The sequence below is a fragment of the Rhinoraja longicauda genome, chromosome 3 (genome assembly GCF_053455715.1).
Source record: "Rhinoraja longicauda isolate Sanriku21f chromosome 3, sRhiLon1.1, whole genome shotgun sequence".
In the NCBI taxonomy this organism is placed as follows: domain Eukaryota; kingdom Metazoa; phylum Chordata; class Chondrichthyes; order Rajiformes; family Arhynchobatidae; genus Rhinoraja; species Rhinoraja longicauda.
Genome location: NC_135955.1, coordinates 12,557,130 through 12,575,660, shown reverse-complemented (window position 1 = coordinate 12,575,660; position 18,531 = coordinate 12,557,130). Strand labels below are relative to the sequence as shown.

The 18,531-nt window shown below is 45.7% G+C and overlaps 1 protein-coding gene across 9 annotated transcripts in view; it reads right to left on the bottom strand.

Moving 5' to 3' along the window:
• Positions 1–179: 179 nt before the first annotated feature.
• The window catches only part of nat8l (N-acetyltransferase 8-like), a 66,724-nt gene continuing 48,372 nt past the window's right edge, over positions 180–18,531 (bottom strand). For 7 of the 9 annotated variants that reach the window (XM_078431753.1, XM_078431740.1, XM_078431775.1 and 4 more), the window contains one exon: positions 232–5,057. In XM_078431753.1, coding sequence (XP_078287879.1) covers positions 4,690–5,057 — 368 coding nt within the window. In that variant the 3' untranslated portion in view covers positions 232–4,689. The other 2 variants (XR_013549631.1, XM_078431767.1) reach the window with 2 other exon arrangements.

Genomic DNA, 18,531 nt, shown 5'->3' with positions numbered 1-18,531 from the left:
CGCCTTTCCACCCATCCAAGACATCTCGTCTCCTCTGCCCTATTTCTGCCCAAAACTAGTCCCTCCCCTTGTTTCCCTTCCCTCCTTCATCTAAGCTAACTGGTCATCCTCTTCATCCTTCCTCTACCAACCACTACTGCTTGGACATCTCCCTCCCCCCCCCCCCCAACCCCGGCCTTTTCCAATTCTAGCCATCACTACCCTCGCTTCTCCCATCTCTGCTCCACACCAGTTTACCTCTTGCCCTCTCCCCCCACCACCTCTCCCCTTCACGAACCAATCCCACCTCTGCCTAAGGTCCATTGGCCCTTAGATATTGCACTGAAATAATCATAGGGCGATACAGCATGGAACCAGGCCCTTTGGCTCAACCGTCCATGACAGCCCAGTTGCCAATGGAGCTTGTCCCATATCCCTCTAAACCTTTCCAATCCATGAACCTGTAAATGTCTTTTCAAAACTGTTGTTGTACTGGCTCTGCCACTTTCTCTGGCAGATGAACTTGGAGCCTTCACACACTCCAACCTCTGCACCAGAGTTGGTGAGACCCAGTAACCTTGACCGTAGTCACGTAGGTGGGGGACTACCCAAAAGCTCCATCTTATTAAACTGATGGAGGGGAAGCCTCTCCTCGACAATTCGAGAGCAGCATCTCAATGGACTTTGGGCATCTGTCTCATACGTGAAAGTGTCCCCAACCCAATGTGGTTTGTACATGGAGACATAGCAATAAATGCATTACAGTCCTTCAAAGCATTATTTTCATTCCAATTGACAATCTGCATTTTTACATACATATATCTTCTTATTACAGACAGAAATGTCCTGCATTTTCACAGCAAGTTAACCCATCTGGAGTCTAGACTATTCTGTTTCACTCGACCCTTCATTCTCACACACAGTGGGGACAGATCAAGACCAGAGACCAAGGAGGGAGCACAGAGCAGGGAGCCAAAGCTAATTGGTGCCAGGGGGAGGGAGAGTCTTATAAAGGGGGACAAACAGGAAAAACAGGGAGTTCAGTTTGGAGAGCTGTGGATAGAGGTGTGAATTCTGATGGTCAAGAGTCCAGTGACCAGGGGACTTCAAGCTTTTTAATTTGATCTTTTTGCTAATTTGACCTTCAGCCCACTAGCACTCAAACTAATTCCACTAAAGTCGAGGGTTCACTTTGGCCAATGGAGCAGAATGTTCGAAATCACCTTGTGCTTCAGGACGTGTGTAACGAGTCCACTGAGCTCTGCCTCCTGACAACTAATGTGATCCCGGGAGAGAGATATACATATATATTGTAAAAGCTATCAACAAAGCCCTCGGGAAATCAAAGCTGCCTCCATCCTTAGAGTACAACACTGATGTTGTAGTGAGTGCCAAGGAAGAGATCTCTCACTCACAGGCTTGAACAAGGCGGCACACAGGAACAAGCCCTTCGGCCCACAGTGTCTGTGCCAAACATGATATCAAGGTAAACTAATATTCTCTGCCGACACGTGATCCATACACCTCCACTTCTTGCATGCCCATGAGCCAATCTAAAAGCCTCAATTGTATCTGCTTCCACCACCACCCCTGGCAGCGTGTTCCAGGCACCCACCACACTCGCCCCGCACGTTTCCTTTAAACTCTGCCTCTCTTGTGTTAAATGGGTTTCGATTATGTGTCACCCTTGGAGAGGAATCTTTCATTTTGGGTCCAAATACACTTAATTGTTCACAGGAAGCGGACACAAGCAATTGCTCGTCTTGAACTGAGGGAGTTAAGATGTGGTGGGTCACGTAAATGTCAGAACAGCAGATTTATTTTCCTAAAGGACATTATTAAACCAGATGGAGTTTTACAACTAAATTTCTGCCTTTAGCCCAGATTTAATTATTTTAATTTGAATTTACACGGCTGCAGTTGTGGGATTTGAACTCATGTCTCTGGGTGAGACATTGATCTGGACCTCCGGTCACTAACCCAGTAATAGAACCATCACGCCATCGTGCCACAATAATTGCTGGCCAGTGATTTGGAAATGCAGGGGAGAGAAACAGAATACTCCACAGTTACAAAAATGAACCCAAAAGATAAAATTCATCAGGATGATATGGACTAACATTCTCATGCGTTGAATGCCTTGGAAACCAGCACCGAGCTGGTTTGAGAACCAAGCCCAGGGTCTCCAGTGAGGTGAAACCATCTACAGAAAACACCTCAAATTTGGACTGACGCGAGAGGTTAGAAGTACTTCTAATTTTCCGCAGCTTAACTGTACATTAAAAGCTTATGAAATATTCATCGCCAATAAGTTCTGAATCTTAAAAAACAAAACCGACTTGTGCCAACTGGTTTTTGATATTTCTCTGAACATATCAATGTAACAAAAATAAACAAAGCAATCCAATCTTTGTCCTTTAAACAGGAATGACTTTGTGAAAAAGTATCGTATTTTACACACATCACACTTCGTTTCTATTAGAAAATACAGAAGCAAACATCTTCCTTTACAAATCATCAAGGCTTTGCATCTCTTGAAGTGCATTGCCAGAGCATTTTTTTTGTTCAATATATAATATATATATAATATTTACACATTTCCATTGTTGAAACTAAAATTCAGCTACCCCCCTTTCTGTTGATTTTCTGAATTCAAGAACAGACATTCGGCATGCAAAAAAAAAAAGGTTTTCATTAAAATATACACGTCTTTATTCATGAGTAAGGAGTTATATCCTTTGTCTCAATATTCAGGCAGGCACTGTACACATACACTAGGTACAGACACATGCCAATTGCATTGCTTCTGCATTCTACCAATCACAAGTTTGATGTCATTAAAGCAACTACCATAGCAACACTAAGCAAGGCTGCAGAAACCAATCACAACTATTATTAGTAATTAATAAGATTTTTTTTTTTGCTTATGTTGTTCGCGTTGTAATAGCATGTGGATTTTTTTTTTCCTTTTTTTTTGCAAGAGCCATTTTCCCTCTCTCCCCTACTTGCTATTTTTGGACTCTAACTTTATCGTTGATGTTGGCGGTGGTAGTGGTGGAGAGGGTGTGGGAGTCGGTGGGGAGGGGACATGGATTTCCATAGAAACCACAGCCTCCGTCTGCTCAAATGACATCACTCAGCGCAAGCAGTAGTAAGACGGTTCAAGGAGAGACAAAAGAAATGAAACTCAAAGGTAGCATAGATATTCCAGAGCACATGCAAAGGGTTTAACCTGTGCACAATGGAGGGGAAGGGGACGAGGGTGGAGTGGGGGAGAAGGCAGGTGGAAGGCAAATGAAATGTTTAGTTTACAATATGCTACATGAGGTCGGCAACTGATTGAATCTTGCTTGCTTGTCAAGACAATGGAAATAAGAGTCAGTGGTTTTTGGATGCACCTGATTTCCCTCTCTCTCTCTCTCTCTCTCTCTCTCTCTCTCTCTCTCTCTCTCTCTCTCTCTCTCTCTCTCTCTCTCTCTCTCTCTCTCTCTCTCTCTCTCTCTCTCTCTCTCTCTCTCTCTCTCTGCAGATTGTGGTACATCCAAGTAGTTATCTTCTTTTTGAAGCATTGCCCATTCAGACCCCATGGACAGGTTCTCCAGGCCAGGAGTGGCCTTGCTTCAGGCCATTGACTTTGTCCCTGCACACCTCAAGGAGCAGGGCGGAGCCAGCCAGGTTTTACGTGTTTTGTTTCTTTGCTCCGAACAATAATTTGATCTTCCAAGAATCTAACGTTAGCAACAGTGCTGACCGTAAAGGGGGGGGGGGTGAATTAAGCAGGGTGCTGGGTTGGGGGGCAATGGAAGGGAGCAGGGCTGACATTGAATACACGAGGAAGGATCTTTTCCCAATTGGGTCAATTAAAAAGATGGGTTTATGGATAGAAATGGGTTTAGAGGGATGTATGGACAGGGAGGGGCTAGAGGGATATATGGATAGGGAAGGTTTAGAGGAATATATGATTAGGATGGGTTTAGAGGGATGTATGATTAGGATGGGTTTAGAGGGATATATGGATAGGGAAGGTTTAGAGGGTTGTATGATTAGGATGGGTTCAGAGGGGATAGGTGGATAGAAAAGATTTAGAGGGATTCATGGACGGGAAGGGTTTAGAGGGATACATTGATGAAGGATTTAGGATACACGGAATAGGAAGGATTTAGAGGGAGATGGGCCAAATGCAGGCAAATGAGACTAGCCCAATATACCAACTAGGTCGGCATGGACAAGGTGAGCCGAAGGGCCCAGTTAATATGTTGTACAGCTCTCTGGTTCAAATTCCCAACCCCCCCCCCTCCCTCGCTCCCAAACACACAGGAGACACACTAGTTACCCCATCCACCACGGGCACGCTCGGGGTCGGAGGGGCGCTACACTTGGAAATCCCCGTGGTCCGTCCACGACGGTTTGTTCTTGGTGGAAAGGTGGGGGCATGGGTTGCCTGGATGGCACAAAATGGTGGCTCCCTGGGCCCGGTCACCACAGGTAGGGACCGCCGACCGACCGTCTGTGTGTGTGTGTGTATGTATGTGTGGGGGTTGGGGGGGGAAAGGATAGCGAACGCTCGTTTCAGTAACAAGACTGTAAACGGGGAGGAGGGTGGAGAGGGGATGGGAGACAAGGAGAAATGAAAACCACGAAGGGAAGGAAATCAAGGAATTATTACGCTGGTGCAAGGAGGAGGGGGCGTTTGAAGGTGGAGGGCGGACATCACTCCTCGCGTAAGTGCAGCCGGTAACGATGGTAGCGCACTTGGAAGAAGACCTTCTCCAACGCGGAGAGTGTCATCCCCGGCAGCACGTAGTGGTCGGTGACGCCCACCCGCCTGAAGCCCAGCGACTCGTACAGCTTGTGGGCGGCCATCTTGACGGCCGTGGTGCCCAGCACAACCGCCGAGTAGTTGTTGAGCACAGCGAACTCCAGCACCTTGCGGCCCAGCGCCTTGGCGATGCCCTTCCCCCGCTGGTCAAAGTCCACTGACATGCGGCACAGTTCCACCGTGTTGTCCTCCTCATTTCCCCTGGCCGCCACGATGCCCACCACGTTCCCGTCCAGGACCGCCACCCAGAAGCAGGAGCCTGCGGAGAGATTAAGGGAGGGGGGAACTCAGTCTTTCTTCCCTTTACCTTGCTGAAATATTTTAAATAATACCTGTTGAGCTGCTGAAAGTAAGATTTGCATCTTGAATCTTGCTTCAAAGGAGTTTTGTTTAATTTACTATCCCATGTACCGAGGTACAGTGAAAAGCTTCTCGTTGCGTGCTATCCAGTTAGTAGAAAGACTACACATGATGTCAATCAAGCCACCCACAGTGTACAGATACAGGATAAAGGGAATCATGTTTAGAGCAAGATAAAGTCCAACTAAAGATAGTCCAGGGGTCTCCATTGAGGTCGATGGTAGGTCAGAACCACTCTCCAGTTGGAGATAGGATGCCTGGTAACAGCTGGGAAGAAACTGTCCCAGAATCTGGAGGTATACAATACGTTTTTCACACTTCTGTACCCTTGCTTGATGGGAGAGGAGAGAAGAGGGAGTGACTGGGGTGAGAATCGTCCTTGATTGTGCTGATGGCATCAGAGTTAACATCAGAGTTGCAGTATAGCTCAATATGCCCAGTACATCGACTTGGTTGGCATGGACAAGATGGGCCGAAGGGCTTGTTTCTGTGCTGGCCAGCTCTATAAAGAGCATGGTGGCACAGTTGTAGAGTTGCTGCCTTACAGTGCCGGAGACCTGGGTTCGATCCTGACTACAGGTTCATGTTCACGTGATAGAAACAGAATTAGGCCATCGTTTACTACGCCATTCAATCATGGCTGATCCATTTCTCCCTCTCAACCTCAGTCTCCTGCCTTCACCCCATAACCCCTGACACCTGTACTCATCAAGAATCTATCTCTGCCTTAAAAATATACATTGACTTGGCCTCCACAGCCTTCTTTGGCAATGAATTCCCCAGATTCACCACTAACTAAAAAAATCCTTCCCATCTCCTTCTGAAAGGAACGCTCTTTTATTCTGAGGCTATGACCTCTGGTCCTAGACTCTCCCACTTGTGGAAACATCCTCTCCACATCCACTCAATCAGTACATTTCAATGAGGTCACACCCCCCCCCCCCCATCCTTCTAAACTCCAGCGAATAGAGACCCAGTGCCATAAAACGCTCATCACATGTTAACTCACTCATTCCTGGGATCATTCTCGTAAACCTCTGGACCCACTCCAGCGCCACCACATTCTTCCTTAGATATGGGGCCCTAGATTGCTCACAGTACTCCAAATGTAGTCTGACCAGCGCCTTATATAGCCACAGCATTACATCCCTGTTTTGGTATTCTAGTCCCCTTGAAATAAATTGCGTTTGCCTTCCTTGCTGCCGATTTGACTTGCAAATTAACTTTTCAGGAATCTTGCACCAGCATTCCCAAGTCCCTTTTGCACCTCCAATTTCTGAATTCTCTCCCCATTTAAAAAATAGTCTAAGCTTTATTCCTAATACCAAAATGCACGACTTGCTATGCTTTATTCCATCTGCCCCCACTTTGTAGCCCACTCTCCCAACTTGTCCAAGTCATTCTGCAGAGTCCCTGCCTACTCTACACTACCTGTTAATCCAACCTACCTTTGTATCATCCACAAACATGGCCACAAAACCATCGATCCCCTCATCCAAATCATTGATATACAACGTGGAGAGCAGCGGCCCCAGCACCGACCCCTGCGGCACTCCGCTACATAGAAACATAGAAAATAGGTGCAGGAGTAGGCCATTCGGCCCTTCGAGCCTGCACCGCCATTCAATATGATCACGGCTGATCATCCAACTCAGTATCCTGTACCTGCCTTCTCTCCATACCCCCTGATCCCTTTAGCCACAAGGGCCACATCTAACTCCCTCTTAAATATAGCCAATGAACTGGCCTCAACTACCCTCTGTGGCAGAGAATTCCACAGATTCACCACTCTCCGTGTGAAAAAAAACTTTCTCATCTCGGTCCTAAACGACTTCCCCCTTATCCTTAAACTGTGACCCCTTGTTCTGGAAATGGCAGCCACCCAGAAAAAGCTCCCTTAATTGCCACTCTTTGTCTTCTGCCATACAGCCAACCTGCTAACCACGCTAATATCTGACCTTTGATACCGTGGGCTCTCATCTTCTTTAGCAGCCTCACGTGTGGCACCTTAGTAAAGGCTTTCTGAAAATCTAGGTAAACGACATCCACTGACCCCTTTGTCTATCCTGCTATTTATTTCTTCAAAGAATTCCAACAGATTTGTCAAGCAAGACCCCCCCCCCCCCCCCACTTCACAAAATCATGCTGACTTTGGCCTATTTTATCATGAACTGCTAAGTACTCCGAAACCTCATCCTTTATAATGGACTCTAAAATCTTACCAACCACTGAAGTCAGGCTAACTGGCCTAAAGTTTCCACCCTTCTGCTTTGCTCCCTTCTTGCGCAGCAGGGTAATATTTGGAATTTTCCAATTGTCCAGAACAACTCATGACTGGAGTGATTCTTGAAAGATCCCCACTAATGCCTCCACAATCTCTAAAGTCACCTCCTTCAGACCCTGGGGTGCAGTCTATCCGGTCCAGGTGACTTATCCACCTTCAAACCTTCCAGGTTCCGAAGCACCTTCTCCTTAATAATAACCACCCCATTAACTTCTACCCCCTGACTCTGTTGAATTTCAGGCACATTGCTGGTGTCTTCTACCATTTGCCATTTCTTTATTTCTGATTAGGAAAGGCTGCTGTATGTACGGAGTTTGACCGTTTTCCCCATGATCGCGTGGGTTTTCCCCAGGTGCTTCCGTTTCCTCCCACACTCTAAAGACATACAGGTTTGTAGGTTAATTGACCAGTAAAAATAATAAATTGTCCCTAGTCTGTAGGATAGTGCTCGTGTACGGGGATCACTGGTCAGTGCGGACTGGATGGGCCAAAGGGCCTGTTTCCGCGCTGTATCTCGAAACGAAACTAAAGTGGGCTATTCAGCCATTTGACCTCCACAATTTAATATGGTTTATGAGTGTCACGTGTGCCAAGATACAGTGAAAAATTTAGCTTGTGTACTATCCAATTAAATCATACTTTACATGATTGACACAAAATGCTGGAGTAACTCAGCGGGACAGGCAGTATCTCTGCCAAGAAGGATCTCTCCAGAGATGCTGCTTGCTGAGTTACTCCAGAATTTTGTGTCTATCTTCGATTTAAACCAGCATCTGCAGTTCTTTCCTACACATACTATACATGAGTACAATCAAGCCATACATAAGTAAATCAGGTAATGCAAAGAGAAAAATAACTAGAGTGTAGAATATAATGTTACAACATTACAGTTATAGGGAAAATGCCTGAGGTATGCAATGAGGTTGGTTGGAAGATTAGTGCTGCACCCTACTTTATCATTAGTCTAATAACTGGGGAAGAAGTTGTAAAAATCTAATAACAAGAAACCGTAGACAGACACAAAATGCTGGAGTAACTCAGCAGGTCAGGAAACATTTCTGAAGGAAAGGAATAGGTAACGTTTCTGGTCGAGACCCTTCTTCTGTCTGAAGAAGGGTCTGGATGCAAAACGTCACCTATTCTTTTTCTCCAGAGATGCTGCCTGACCCAGTGAGTTACTCTGACATGTTGGGACTTTCTTTGGGGGTGGGAGGGGGAAAGCTGTTCTTGAATCTGGTGGTATATGTTTTCAAGCTTTTGTATCTTCTGCCTGACAGTAGAGGGGAGAAGAGGGACTGACCAGGGTATGAATGGTCCTTGATCATGTTGGCTGCTTTTCTGAGGCAGTGTGAAATATAGATGGAGTCAAGCGGTGGGGAGGCTGGTGTGTGTGATGGACTGGGCTGTGTCCTCAACTCTCTGCAATTTCTTCTTGTCTTGGGCAGAACAATTGCTACAGTGCATTCAGAAAGTATTCAGACCCCTTCACTTTTTCCACATTTTGTTACGTTACAGCCTTATGTTAAAATTGATTCATTTCATTTTTTTTTATCATCAATCCACACACAATATCCCAGAATGAAGTGAAAACGGGTGTTTAGAAATTTTTGCAAAGTAATTAAAAGTAAATAACTGAAATATCACATTTACATAAGTATACCGACCCTTTGCTATGACACTCAAAATTGAGCTTAGTTTCATCCTGTTTCCATTGATTATCCTTGAGATGTTTCTACAACTTGATTGGAGTCCACCAGTGGTAAATTAAATTGATTGTACATGATTATGAAAGGCACACACCTGTCTATATAAAGGTCCCACAGTTGACAGTGCATGTCAGAGCAAAAACCAAGCCATGAAGACGAAGGAATTGTCCGTAGACCTCCGAGACAGGATTGTGTCGAGACACAGATCTGGGGAAGCGTACAAAATAATTTCTGCAGCATTGCAGGTCCCGAAGAGCACAGTGGCCTCCGTCATTCTTAAATGGAAGAACTTTGGAACCACCAGGACTCTTCATAGAGCTGGCCGCCCGGCCAAACTGAGCAATCGGGGGAGAAGGGCCTTGGTCAGGGAGGTGACCAAGAACCCGATGGTCTTTTGGCAGAGCTCCAGATTTCCTCTGTGAAGATAGGAGAACCTTCCAGAAGGACAAATATATCTGCAGCACTCCATCAATCAGGCCTTTATGGTAGAGTGGCCAGACGGAAGCCACTCCTCAGTAAAAGACACATGACAGCCCACTTGGAGTTTGCCAAAAGGCACCTAACGGACTCTCAGACCATGAGAAACAGGATTCTCTGGTCTGATGAAACCAAGATTGAACTCTTTGGCCTGAATGCCAAGTGGCACCGCTCATCGCCTGGCCAATACCATACCTGCGGTGAAGCATGGTGGTGGCAGCATCATGCTGTGGGGATGTTTTTCAGCGGCAGGAACTGGGAGACTAGTGACGATCGAGGGAAAGATGAATGGGGCAAAGTACAGAGAGATCCTTGATGAAAACCTGCTCCAGAGCATTCTGGACCTCAGACTGGGGCAGAGGTTCACCTTCCAACAGGACAATGACCCTAAGCACACAGCCAAGACAACGCAGGAGTGGCTTCATGACAAGTCTGTGAATGTCCTTGAGTGGCCCAGCCAGAGCCCAGACTTGGACCCAATCGATCATCTCTGGAGGGACCTGACAATAGCTGTGCATTGATGCTCCCCATCCAGCCTGACAGAGCTTGACAATAGACAATAGGTGCAGGAGGAGGCCATTTGGCCCTTTGAGCCAGCACCGCCATTCAATGTGACCATGGCTGATCATTCACAATCAGTACCCCGTTCCTGCCTTCTCCCCATACACCCTGACTCCGCTATCCTTAAGAGCTCTATCCAGCTCTCTCTTGAATGCATTCAGAGAATTGGCCTCTACTGCCTTCTGAGGCAGAGAATTCCACAGATTCACAACTCTCTGACTGAAAACGTTTTTCCTCATCTCAGTTCTAAATGGCCTACCCCATATTCTTAAACTGTGACCCCTTGTTCTGGACTCCCCCAACATTGGGAACATGTTTCCTGCCTCTAACGTGTCCAACCCCTTAATAATCTTATACGTTTTGATAAGATCTCCTCTCACCCTCCTAAATTCCAGTGTATACAAGCCTAATCGCTCCAGTCTTTTAACATATGATAGTCCCGCCATTCCGGGAATTAACCTAGTAAACCTATGCTGCAAGCCCTCAATAGCAAGAATATCCTTCCTCAAATTTGGAGACCAAAACTGCACACAGTTCTCCAGGTGCGGTCTCACTAGGGCTCTGTACAACTGCAGGACCTCTTTGCTCCTATACTCAACTCTTCTTGTTATGAAGGCCAACATTCCATTGGCTTTCTTCACTGCCTGCTGTACCACCTGCATGCTTCCTTTCAGTGACTGATGCACTAGGACACCCAGATCTCGTTGTACGTCCCCTGTTCCTAACTTGACACCATTCAGATAATACTCTGCCTTCCTATTCTTACCACCAAAGTGGATAACCTCACACTTATCCACATTAAACTGCATCTGCCATGCATCCGCCCACTCACACAACCTGTCCAAATCACCCTGCAACCTCATAGCATCTTCCTCACAGTTCACACTACCACCCAGCTTTGTATCATCTGCAAATTTGCTAATGGTACTTTTAATCCCTTCATCCAAGTCATTAATGTATATTGTAAATAGCTGCGGTCCCAGCACCGAACCTTGCGGTACCCCACTAGTTACTGCCTGCCATTCTGAAAGGGACCCATTCATCCCCTCTCTTTGCTTTCTGTCTGTCAACCAATTTTCTATCCATGTCAGTATCTTACCTCCAATACCATGTGCTCTAATTTTGCCCACTAATCTCCTATGTGGAACCTTGTCAAAGGCTTTCTGAAAGTCGAGGTACACCACATCCACTGACTCTCCCCTGTCAATTTTCCTGGTTACATCCTCAAAAAATTCCAGAAGATTAGTCAAGCATGATTTCCCCTTCGTAAATCCATGCTGACTCGGAACAATCCTGTTACTACTATCCAAATGCTCCACAATTTCGTCTTTTATAATTGACTCCAGCATTTTCCCCACCACTGATGTCAGACTAACTGGTCTATAATTTCCCATTTTCTCTCTCCCTCCTTTCTTAAAAAGTGGGACAACATTAGCTACCCTCCAATCCACAGGAACTGATCCTGAATCTATAGAACATTGGAAAATGATCACCAATGCATCCACAATTTCTAGCGCCACCTCCTTAAGTACTCTGGGATGCAGACCATCAGGCCCTGGGGATTTATCGGCCTTCAGTCCCATCAGTCTACCCAACACCATTTCCTGCCTAATGTGGATTTCCTTCAGTTCCTCCATCACCCTAGGATCTCTGCCCACTAGAACATCTGGGAGATTGCTTGTATCTTCCTTAGTGAAGACAGATCCAAAGTACCGGTTCAACTCGTCTGCCATTTCTTTGTTTCCCATAATAAATTCCCCCGCTTCTGTCTTCAAGGGACCCACATTTGGCCTTGACTATTTCTTTCCTCTTTGCATACTTAAAAAAGCTTTTACTATCCTCCTTTATATTATTGGCTAGTTTACCCTCGTACCTCATCTTTTCTCCCCGTATTGCCTTCTTAGTCATCTTCTGTTGCTCTTTAAAAGAGTCACAAACCTCTGGCTTCCCACTCTTCTTTGCTTTGTTGTACTTCTGCTCTTTTATTTTTATGCTGTCCTTGACTTCCCTTGTCAGCCACGGGTGTCTCTTACTCCCCTTGGAATCTTTCCTCCTCTTTGGGATAAATTGATCCTGCCACTTCTGCATTATTCTCAGGAATACCTGCCATTGCTGTTCCACCGTCTGCCCTGCGAGGGCCTCCTTCCAGTCAATTCTGGCCAGCTCCTACCTCATGCCTCTGTAATCCCATTTGCCATACTGTAATACTGACACTACCGATTTTCCCTTCTCCCTCTCAATTTGTAGAGTAAAGCTTATCATATTGTGATCACTGCATCCTAATGGCTCTTTTACCTCGAGTCCCCTTATCAGATCAGGTTCATTACACAACACTAAATCCAGAATTGCCTTCTCCCTAGTAGGCTCCAGTACAAGCTGTTCTAAGAATCCATCTCGGAGACACTCCACAAACTCTCTTTCCTGGGGTCCATTACCAACCTGATTTTCCCAGTCTACCTGCATGTTGAAATCTCCCATAACCACCGTAGCATTACATTTGCAACATGCCAATTTTAGCTCCTCATTCAACTTGCACCCTATGTCTAGGCTACTGTTTGGGGGCCTGTAGATAACTCCCATTAGGGTCTTTTTACCCTTACAATTCCTCATTTCTACCCATACTGATTCTACCTCTCCTGATTCTATGTCACCCCTTGCAAGGGAGTGAATATTATTCCTCACCAACGGAGCTCGAGAGGATCTGCAGAGAAGAATGGGAGAAATTACCCAAATACAGGTGTGCCAAGCTTGTAGCGTCATACCCAAGAAGACTTGAGGTTGTAATCGCTGCCAAAGGTGCCTCAACAAAGTACTGAGTAAAGGGTCTGAATACTTATGTAAATGTGATATTTCAGTTATTTCTTTTTAACTACTTTGCAAAAATTTCTAAACACCTGTTTTCACTTTTTTAAAATATGGGGTATTGTGTGTAGATTGATGATAAAAAAAAAAGAATTTAATCCATTTTAAAATAAGGATGTAACGTAACAAAATGTGGAAAAGTGAAGGGGTCTGAATACTTTCTGAATGCACTGTATATCAAGCTGTAATGTCATTGGACAGGATGCTTTCTATGTTGCATTCAATTGGTTACATGTTGAAGCAACCAAATTCACCCATCTGAGTTGTGACTGTCACCAGCTAGGCCTGTATCCAAAGTCCATCCTAAAAAGTCCTAGATTAGAATGGTTTTCTAGACATTTTTGTGACCATTTGTTAGGTTTAGGTTTATTATTATCACGTGTTCTGAGGTAGAGTGAAAAGCTTTGTTTTGCATGCTATCCAAAAAGATCAGATATACTGTACATAAATACAATCAAATCAAAGTCAAATATAATAGGTAGAGCAATGGGGCAGATACAGATTGCAAAATATAGTTCTCAGCATTGTAGCGCATCAGTGCCAAAGGCAAAATCCAATGCCTGCAATGAGGTGAGTCACACAGTAACCTAGCTTACGGAAGGACTTCAGAAGCCTCATAACAGAGGGGAAGAAGCTGTTCCCAAGTCAGCTGGAAGAGTTGTTTGTTATCTAAGGAAGTGAGGGGATAAACACAACCCTGCGCTCATCAATAGAGCTGCTGTTGTGATTGTTAACAGCTTCAAGTTCTGAGGCATCCATTATCGCCTAATCTGATCCCTTCACACTAAGCAGCGATCAAGAAAACGCATCAGTGTATTTACTTTTTTTAATGCATCTGAGAAGATTTGGCACACCCATGATGCGGTATACTGACGAAATGCACCTCCGCCAGACATGGCAACTGCTCTGCTCTTGATCGCCTGAACCTGCAGAGAGTAGTGAACGCAGCCCAGTCCATCACAGGCTCGTCACTTTCTTCCATCCAGTCCATCTTCGTGGCGCGTTGCATCAGGGAGGCTGGAAGTATCGTCAATGATGACAGCCACCCTGGACATTCCCTTTTCTCGCTCCTACCTTCTGGGAGAAGATACAGGAGCTTCAAAGCTCAGACGTCTAGACTTAATAAACAGCTTCTTCCCCACTGCTATCAATCTCCTGAACCAATCACCTCTTTCACACTCCATGCGAGGAGGTGCTGCCACAAACTCGCATTCTTCATTCTACTTCATTCGGTTATTCTGCTATTATACTTAAAAAAATTTTTTGCACTACTTCAGATTGCACTACAATCTTGCACCAACCGTTCTGTTCTTTTGCACTCATTGTATTTATTATTATATAATACTGTTTACTCTGTGAGCTTCATGTGAACAAGGTAATTCATTGGTCCCTGGTGTGTAGGACAATAAACCAATCTGAACTGGAATTAGATTGCTGGGTTTGGAGTGAATAGGCTAGGCTAAAGAAGGCAGCAGATTTCTATCTGAAGGACACGAGGAAACTGGATGGGTTCTTATAATAATCCGGTGGTTCAGTTCAATTTAGTTTATTGTCACGTGTACCGAGGTACAGTGAAAAGCTTTTGTTGCGTGCTAACCAGTCAGCAGAAAGACAATATGTGATTACAATCGAGCCATTTACAGTGTGTGGATACATGATAGGGAAATAACGTTTAGTGCAAGGTAAAGCCAGTAAAGTCGGCTCAAAGATAGTCCGAGGGTTATAGGCAATAGACAATAGGTGCAGGAGGAGGCCATTCGGCCCTTCGAGCCAGCACCGCCATTCAATGTGATCATGGCTGATCATTCTCAATCAGTACCCCGTTCCTGCCTTCTCCCCATACCCCATACCCCGTGGTTACCAATAAGGTTTAGTGATCATCGGTATTTGTGACTACCAGTGAGATATTTTATGCCAGATTATAAACAATTTAAATTCCACAGCTACTGTGGTAGAATTTGAACCCATGCCTTGAACTCATGGCTGGTGCAGTTGTAACAAGTTACCACACTTGGCAGAAAAGATGGAACAGAATCCACTGACTTTAGTGGAAAAAAAAGGCCAGAGATATGGATTGGGCTGCAGCTCTATTTTATGTTATCACACTGCACTCAACTTGACAACATCACTGACATGTAGATCCCTACATATTATGGTTTCCCTTAAACTTACTCATGGAAACAGAGCTCAACACATGAGGCAGGAGACAAAGATCGACTTGGAAACTCGATAATATGGGGTAGACTTTTTGCTGGATTGATTTTGGTAGATTGATTGTACAAATGTCCCCCACACACAATTACACCCTCAACAACCCCTCAGGTCTGACAAGATCTCAGACCTGACAAGTTCATTTGTTCCTCTTTCCACAAAATGGTGTCTGACCTGCTCAACATTTTCTGCTTTTATAAACCTCTCATCCCCACGGATTTCCAGATTCTGCAAGGCTGTGTATTGTCTGAGTGCGTATTGTAAATTTCTTCACTTGGACTATTCATTTTGTTTGATATGTTGCACCTCAGTAACCCCCATCAGTTTGCTAATGGCAATGACTGATCAAGCTCAATCTTCATATGTTTGTGCTCACTCTCACAGCGACATCTCTTTGCATTTGAACCATTACGTTCATTACATTTCCTTTGCACGCTCAGTGGATTCTGACAACTAATAATCAGGCTACTTCAGGTGAGAAAGGTTTCACTAGATTATAATTCCCTTCTATTTGGCTGATGGCAAAAAAGGGAACAATATTAATAATATGCCTCTGCTTCAATTAGTCTTCAGTTCATGTAGCTGCATGCTTACCAGTCTCCACTCCAAACTGAGGCATTTCTGGTCTCCACCTCATACTACAGGAGGACAGTTTAAATCTTAAACTGAATCAACACCAAAGACCCTTTCTCCCACAACTGGAAACTTCTTCTCAATGCCCGCCCTGTGAAGAGTACTCAAGATCTTTTATGTTTCAATGAAGCCGCCTTTTAAGTTTCTGCTGTGCAATGGACACAAGCTTAGCCTCTCAGACTTTTCTTCTAAGACTGGGCGGGCACGGTGGCGCAGCGGTAGAGTTACTGCCTTTCAGCCCTTGCATCCTGATTACGGGTGTTATCTGTACGGAGTTTGTACGTTCTCCCCGTGACCTGCGCGGGCTTTCTCCGGGATCTCCGGTTTCCTCCCACACTCCAAAGATGTACAGGTTTGTAGGCTGCTTGGCTTGGTATAAATGTAAATTATCCCTAGTGTGTGTAGGATAGTGTTAACGCATGAGAACCGCTGGTTGGCGCGGACTCGGTTGGCTGAAGGGCCTGTTTCCATGCTGTATCTCTAAACTAAACTAAACCGTGTTTGTGGTAGTGTGTATTTGGAGGAGTGGACCTGTTTCTTGGCCTTCAGACTAGTCAACGAATAAAGTGTTGATTATTCTGATAGAATACAAATCCTCAGCTTGAATTATGGGAATGAGTGTTGGAGAAATGTCTTGTACTGGCTAGAACATTGCAGGAAGCCAATTCCAACAAACTCACACCAAAACTGATCTCCAACCCGAAACGCCGCCTGTCCATGTTACTCCAGCACTTTGTGCTTTTTCTCAACATAGGAAGCTGACTGTTTGATGCTTGGAGCTTCCCCAGCACCAAGCTCCAGTACAGCCACACTACTCCGAGCTCTGCCACGGGAAGGGATCTCCAAGATGACAGAAGAACAGGTTCAAGGATCTGCTTAAAGTCCCCTTGAAGAAAGGCACTGTTCTCAACTATTCACAGTCGAAGACAGATGCTGCTTGGAATCGGGCCCTTTGGCCCTCCAAGTCCACAATGATGGTCAACCACCCATTTACACCATTACTACTCATGTCTAATCCAACTTTATTTTCTCCACATTGTTCTCAATTCCCTCAGATTCTACCACTCTCCCGCACACGAGGGGCAATTTACAGTGGACAATTAGCTGACCAACCCGTATTTCCTTTGAGATGTCGTGGGCAAACCAAGCAGCGGTGTCTGGAACTTGCTGCCAGGAATGGTGGTGGAAGCGGATACTATGGGGGGCATTCAGGAGGATTATAGATTAGCACTTGGGGGTATGCAGGGAATGGAGGGATATGGATCACATGCAACGAGGAAGCCAAAGGAGTCACTTAGAAAACGTGCAAATCCCGCATAGACAGCAGCCGAGGTGAGGATCGAACCCGGTAAGACAGTGCGGTGAGACAGTGGCTCTACTCTCTGTGCCACTGTGACACCCTCTGGGGATCTCTCGCCCATTGCCGCTCAGAGCAGAGGAGGAGTGTTCGGTTTGGGATTGAGATCGTCGTGGTAACCCGTCAGGAGTGCACTGCAACCTTGGAGGCAGTGCGCCTCCTCCCCGCGTCACCCACCTACCCACTCCAACACACACGGCCCCATTGCTGGAAGAATGCGCCGTCACCACACTGGCCTCACCGGCCACCTCAGAGGGGCGTGGAAGCAAGTCCTCCTCGATCACAAAGGATCACCTCAGGAGAAGACAGCTCCTCCCGTCAAAGAAATAGAATTAATATGCGGCTCCAGTCCACTCTGATGGAACGAGTTTACTCGTCTAGGAACTAGCCAGACCAGCCGAATGAGCTTGTGCAGAGGACTTCTGTTCAAATCAATGGAAACCAATGAAGTTGCCAACCACAGGCCACCCAGCGGACTGAACACTTGCACCACGCTGAGCTTTGATCCCAGACTTCCAGCATCTGCAGCACTTTGTGTCTCAAACATGTGTGGGCACTAATTTCAGCACAGACCTCGAATCACGTTGCCCCAGTACACATCGTTGCTTTTTTTTTAATTGAGTTGGGTTTTCACTGACAGTCCCTGCAAAAGGTTAATGAACTGAAGCTTTAACTTTGCTCTTTTCCCTCCACACAGGCCACCTGCCTGTAGGGGATGTTGCTGCATTTTGTGTCAGGTTTTCATCACTTGCACTTTTTGGTCTGTGCCCGCCCTATTTCTAGAAGCCAAAATAAATCATCTTGTTGCCTGCACTGTCAGCAGTGTGCCTGCGCACTTAGGCCAAGTCCCTGCCCACAGAGGGGCCTCTGTCTGGAGTCAATGAACCACCAAAGACTCAGGAAAGTGGGACTTTCAGCCCCACTGCAATGTCTCCCTTCCCCTGCCTTTATCTCCCATCTTCTATATAGTAGAGCCGCTGCCTCACAGCGCCAGGCATCCAGGATTGATCCTGCTCTCCGGGGTTGCCTCTGTGGAATTTGCTCCTTTTCCCTGGGACCGTGTGGGTTTCCTCCGGGTGCTCTGGTTTCCTCCCTAATGTCAAGGTCGTGTGTATGTGTGTTTGTAGGTTAATTGGTCTCTTGTAAACTGCACAGGGTGAAGGTGCAAAAGTGGGATAACATAGAACAAGTCACTTCTTTACCTATAGAGAAATGGGAGAGGATTCTTCAATTAGTCAATACCTCTTCAATGTGTGCAAGACATGCTCTGATACAATTTAAG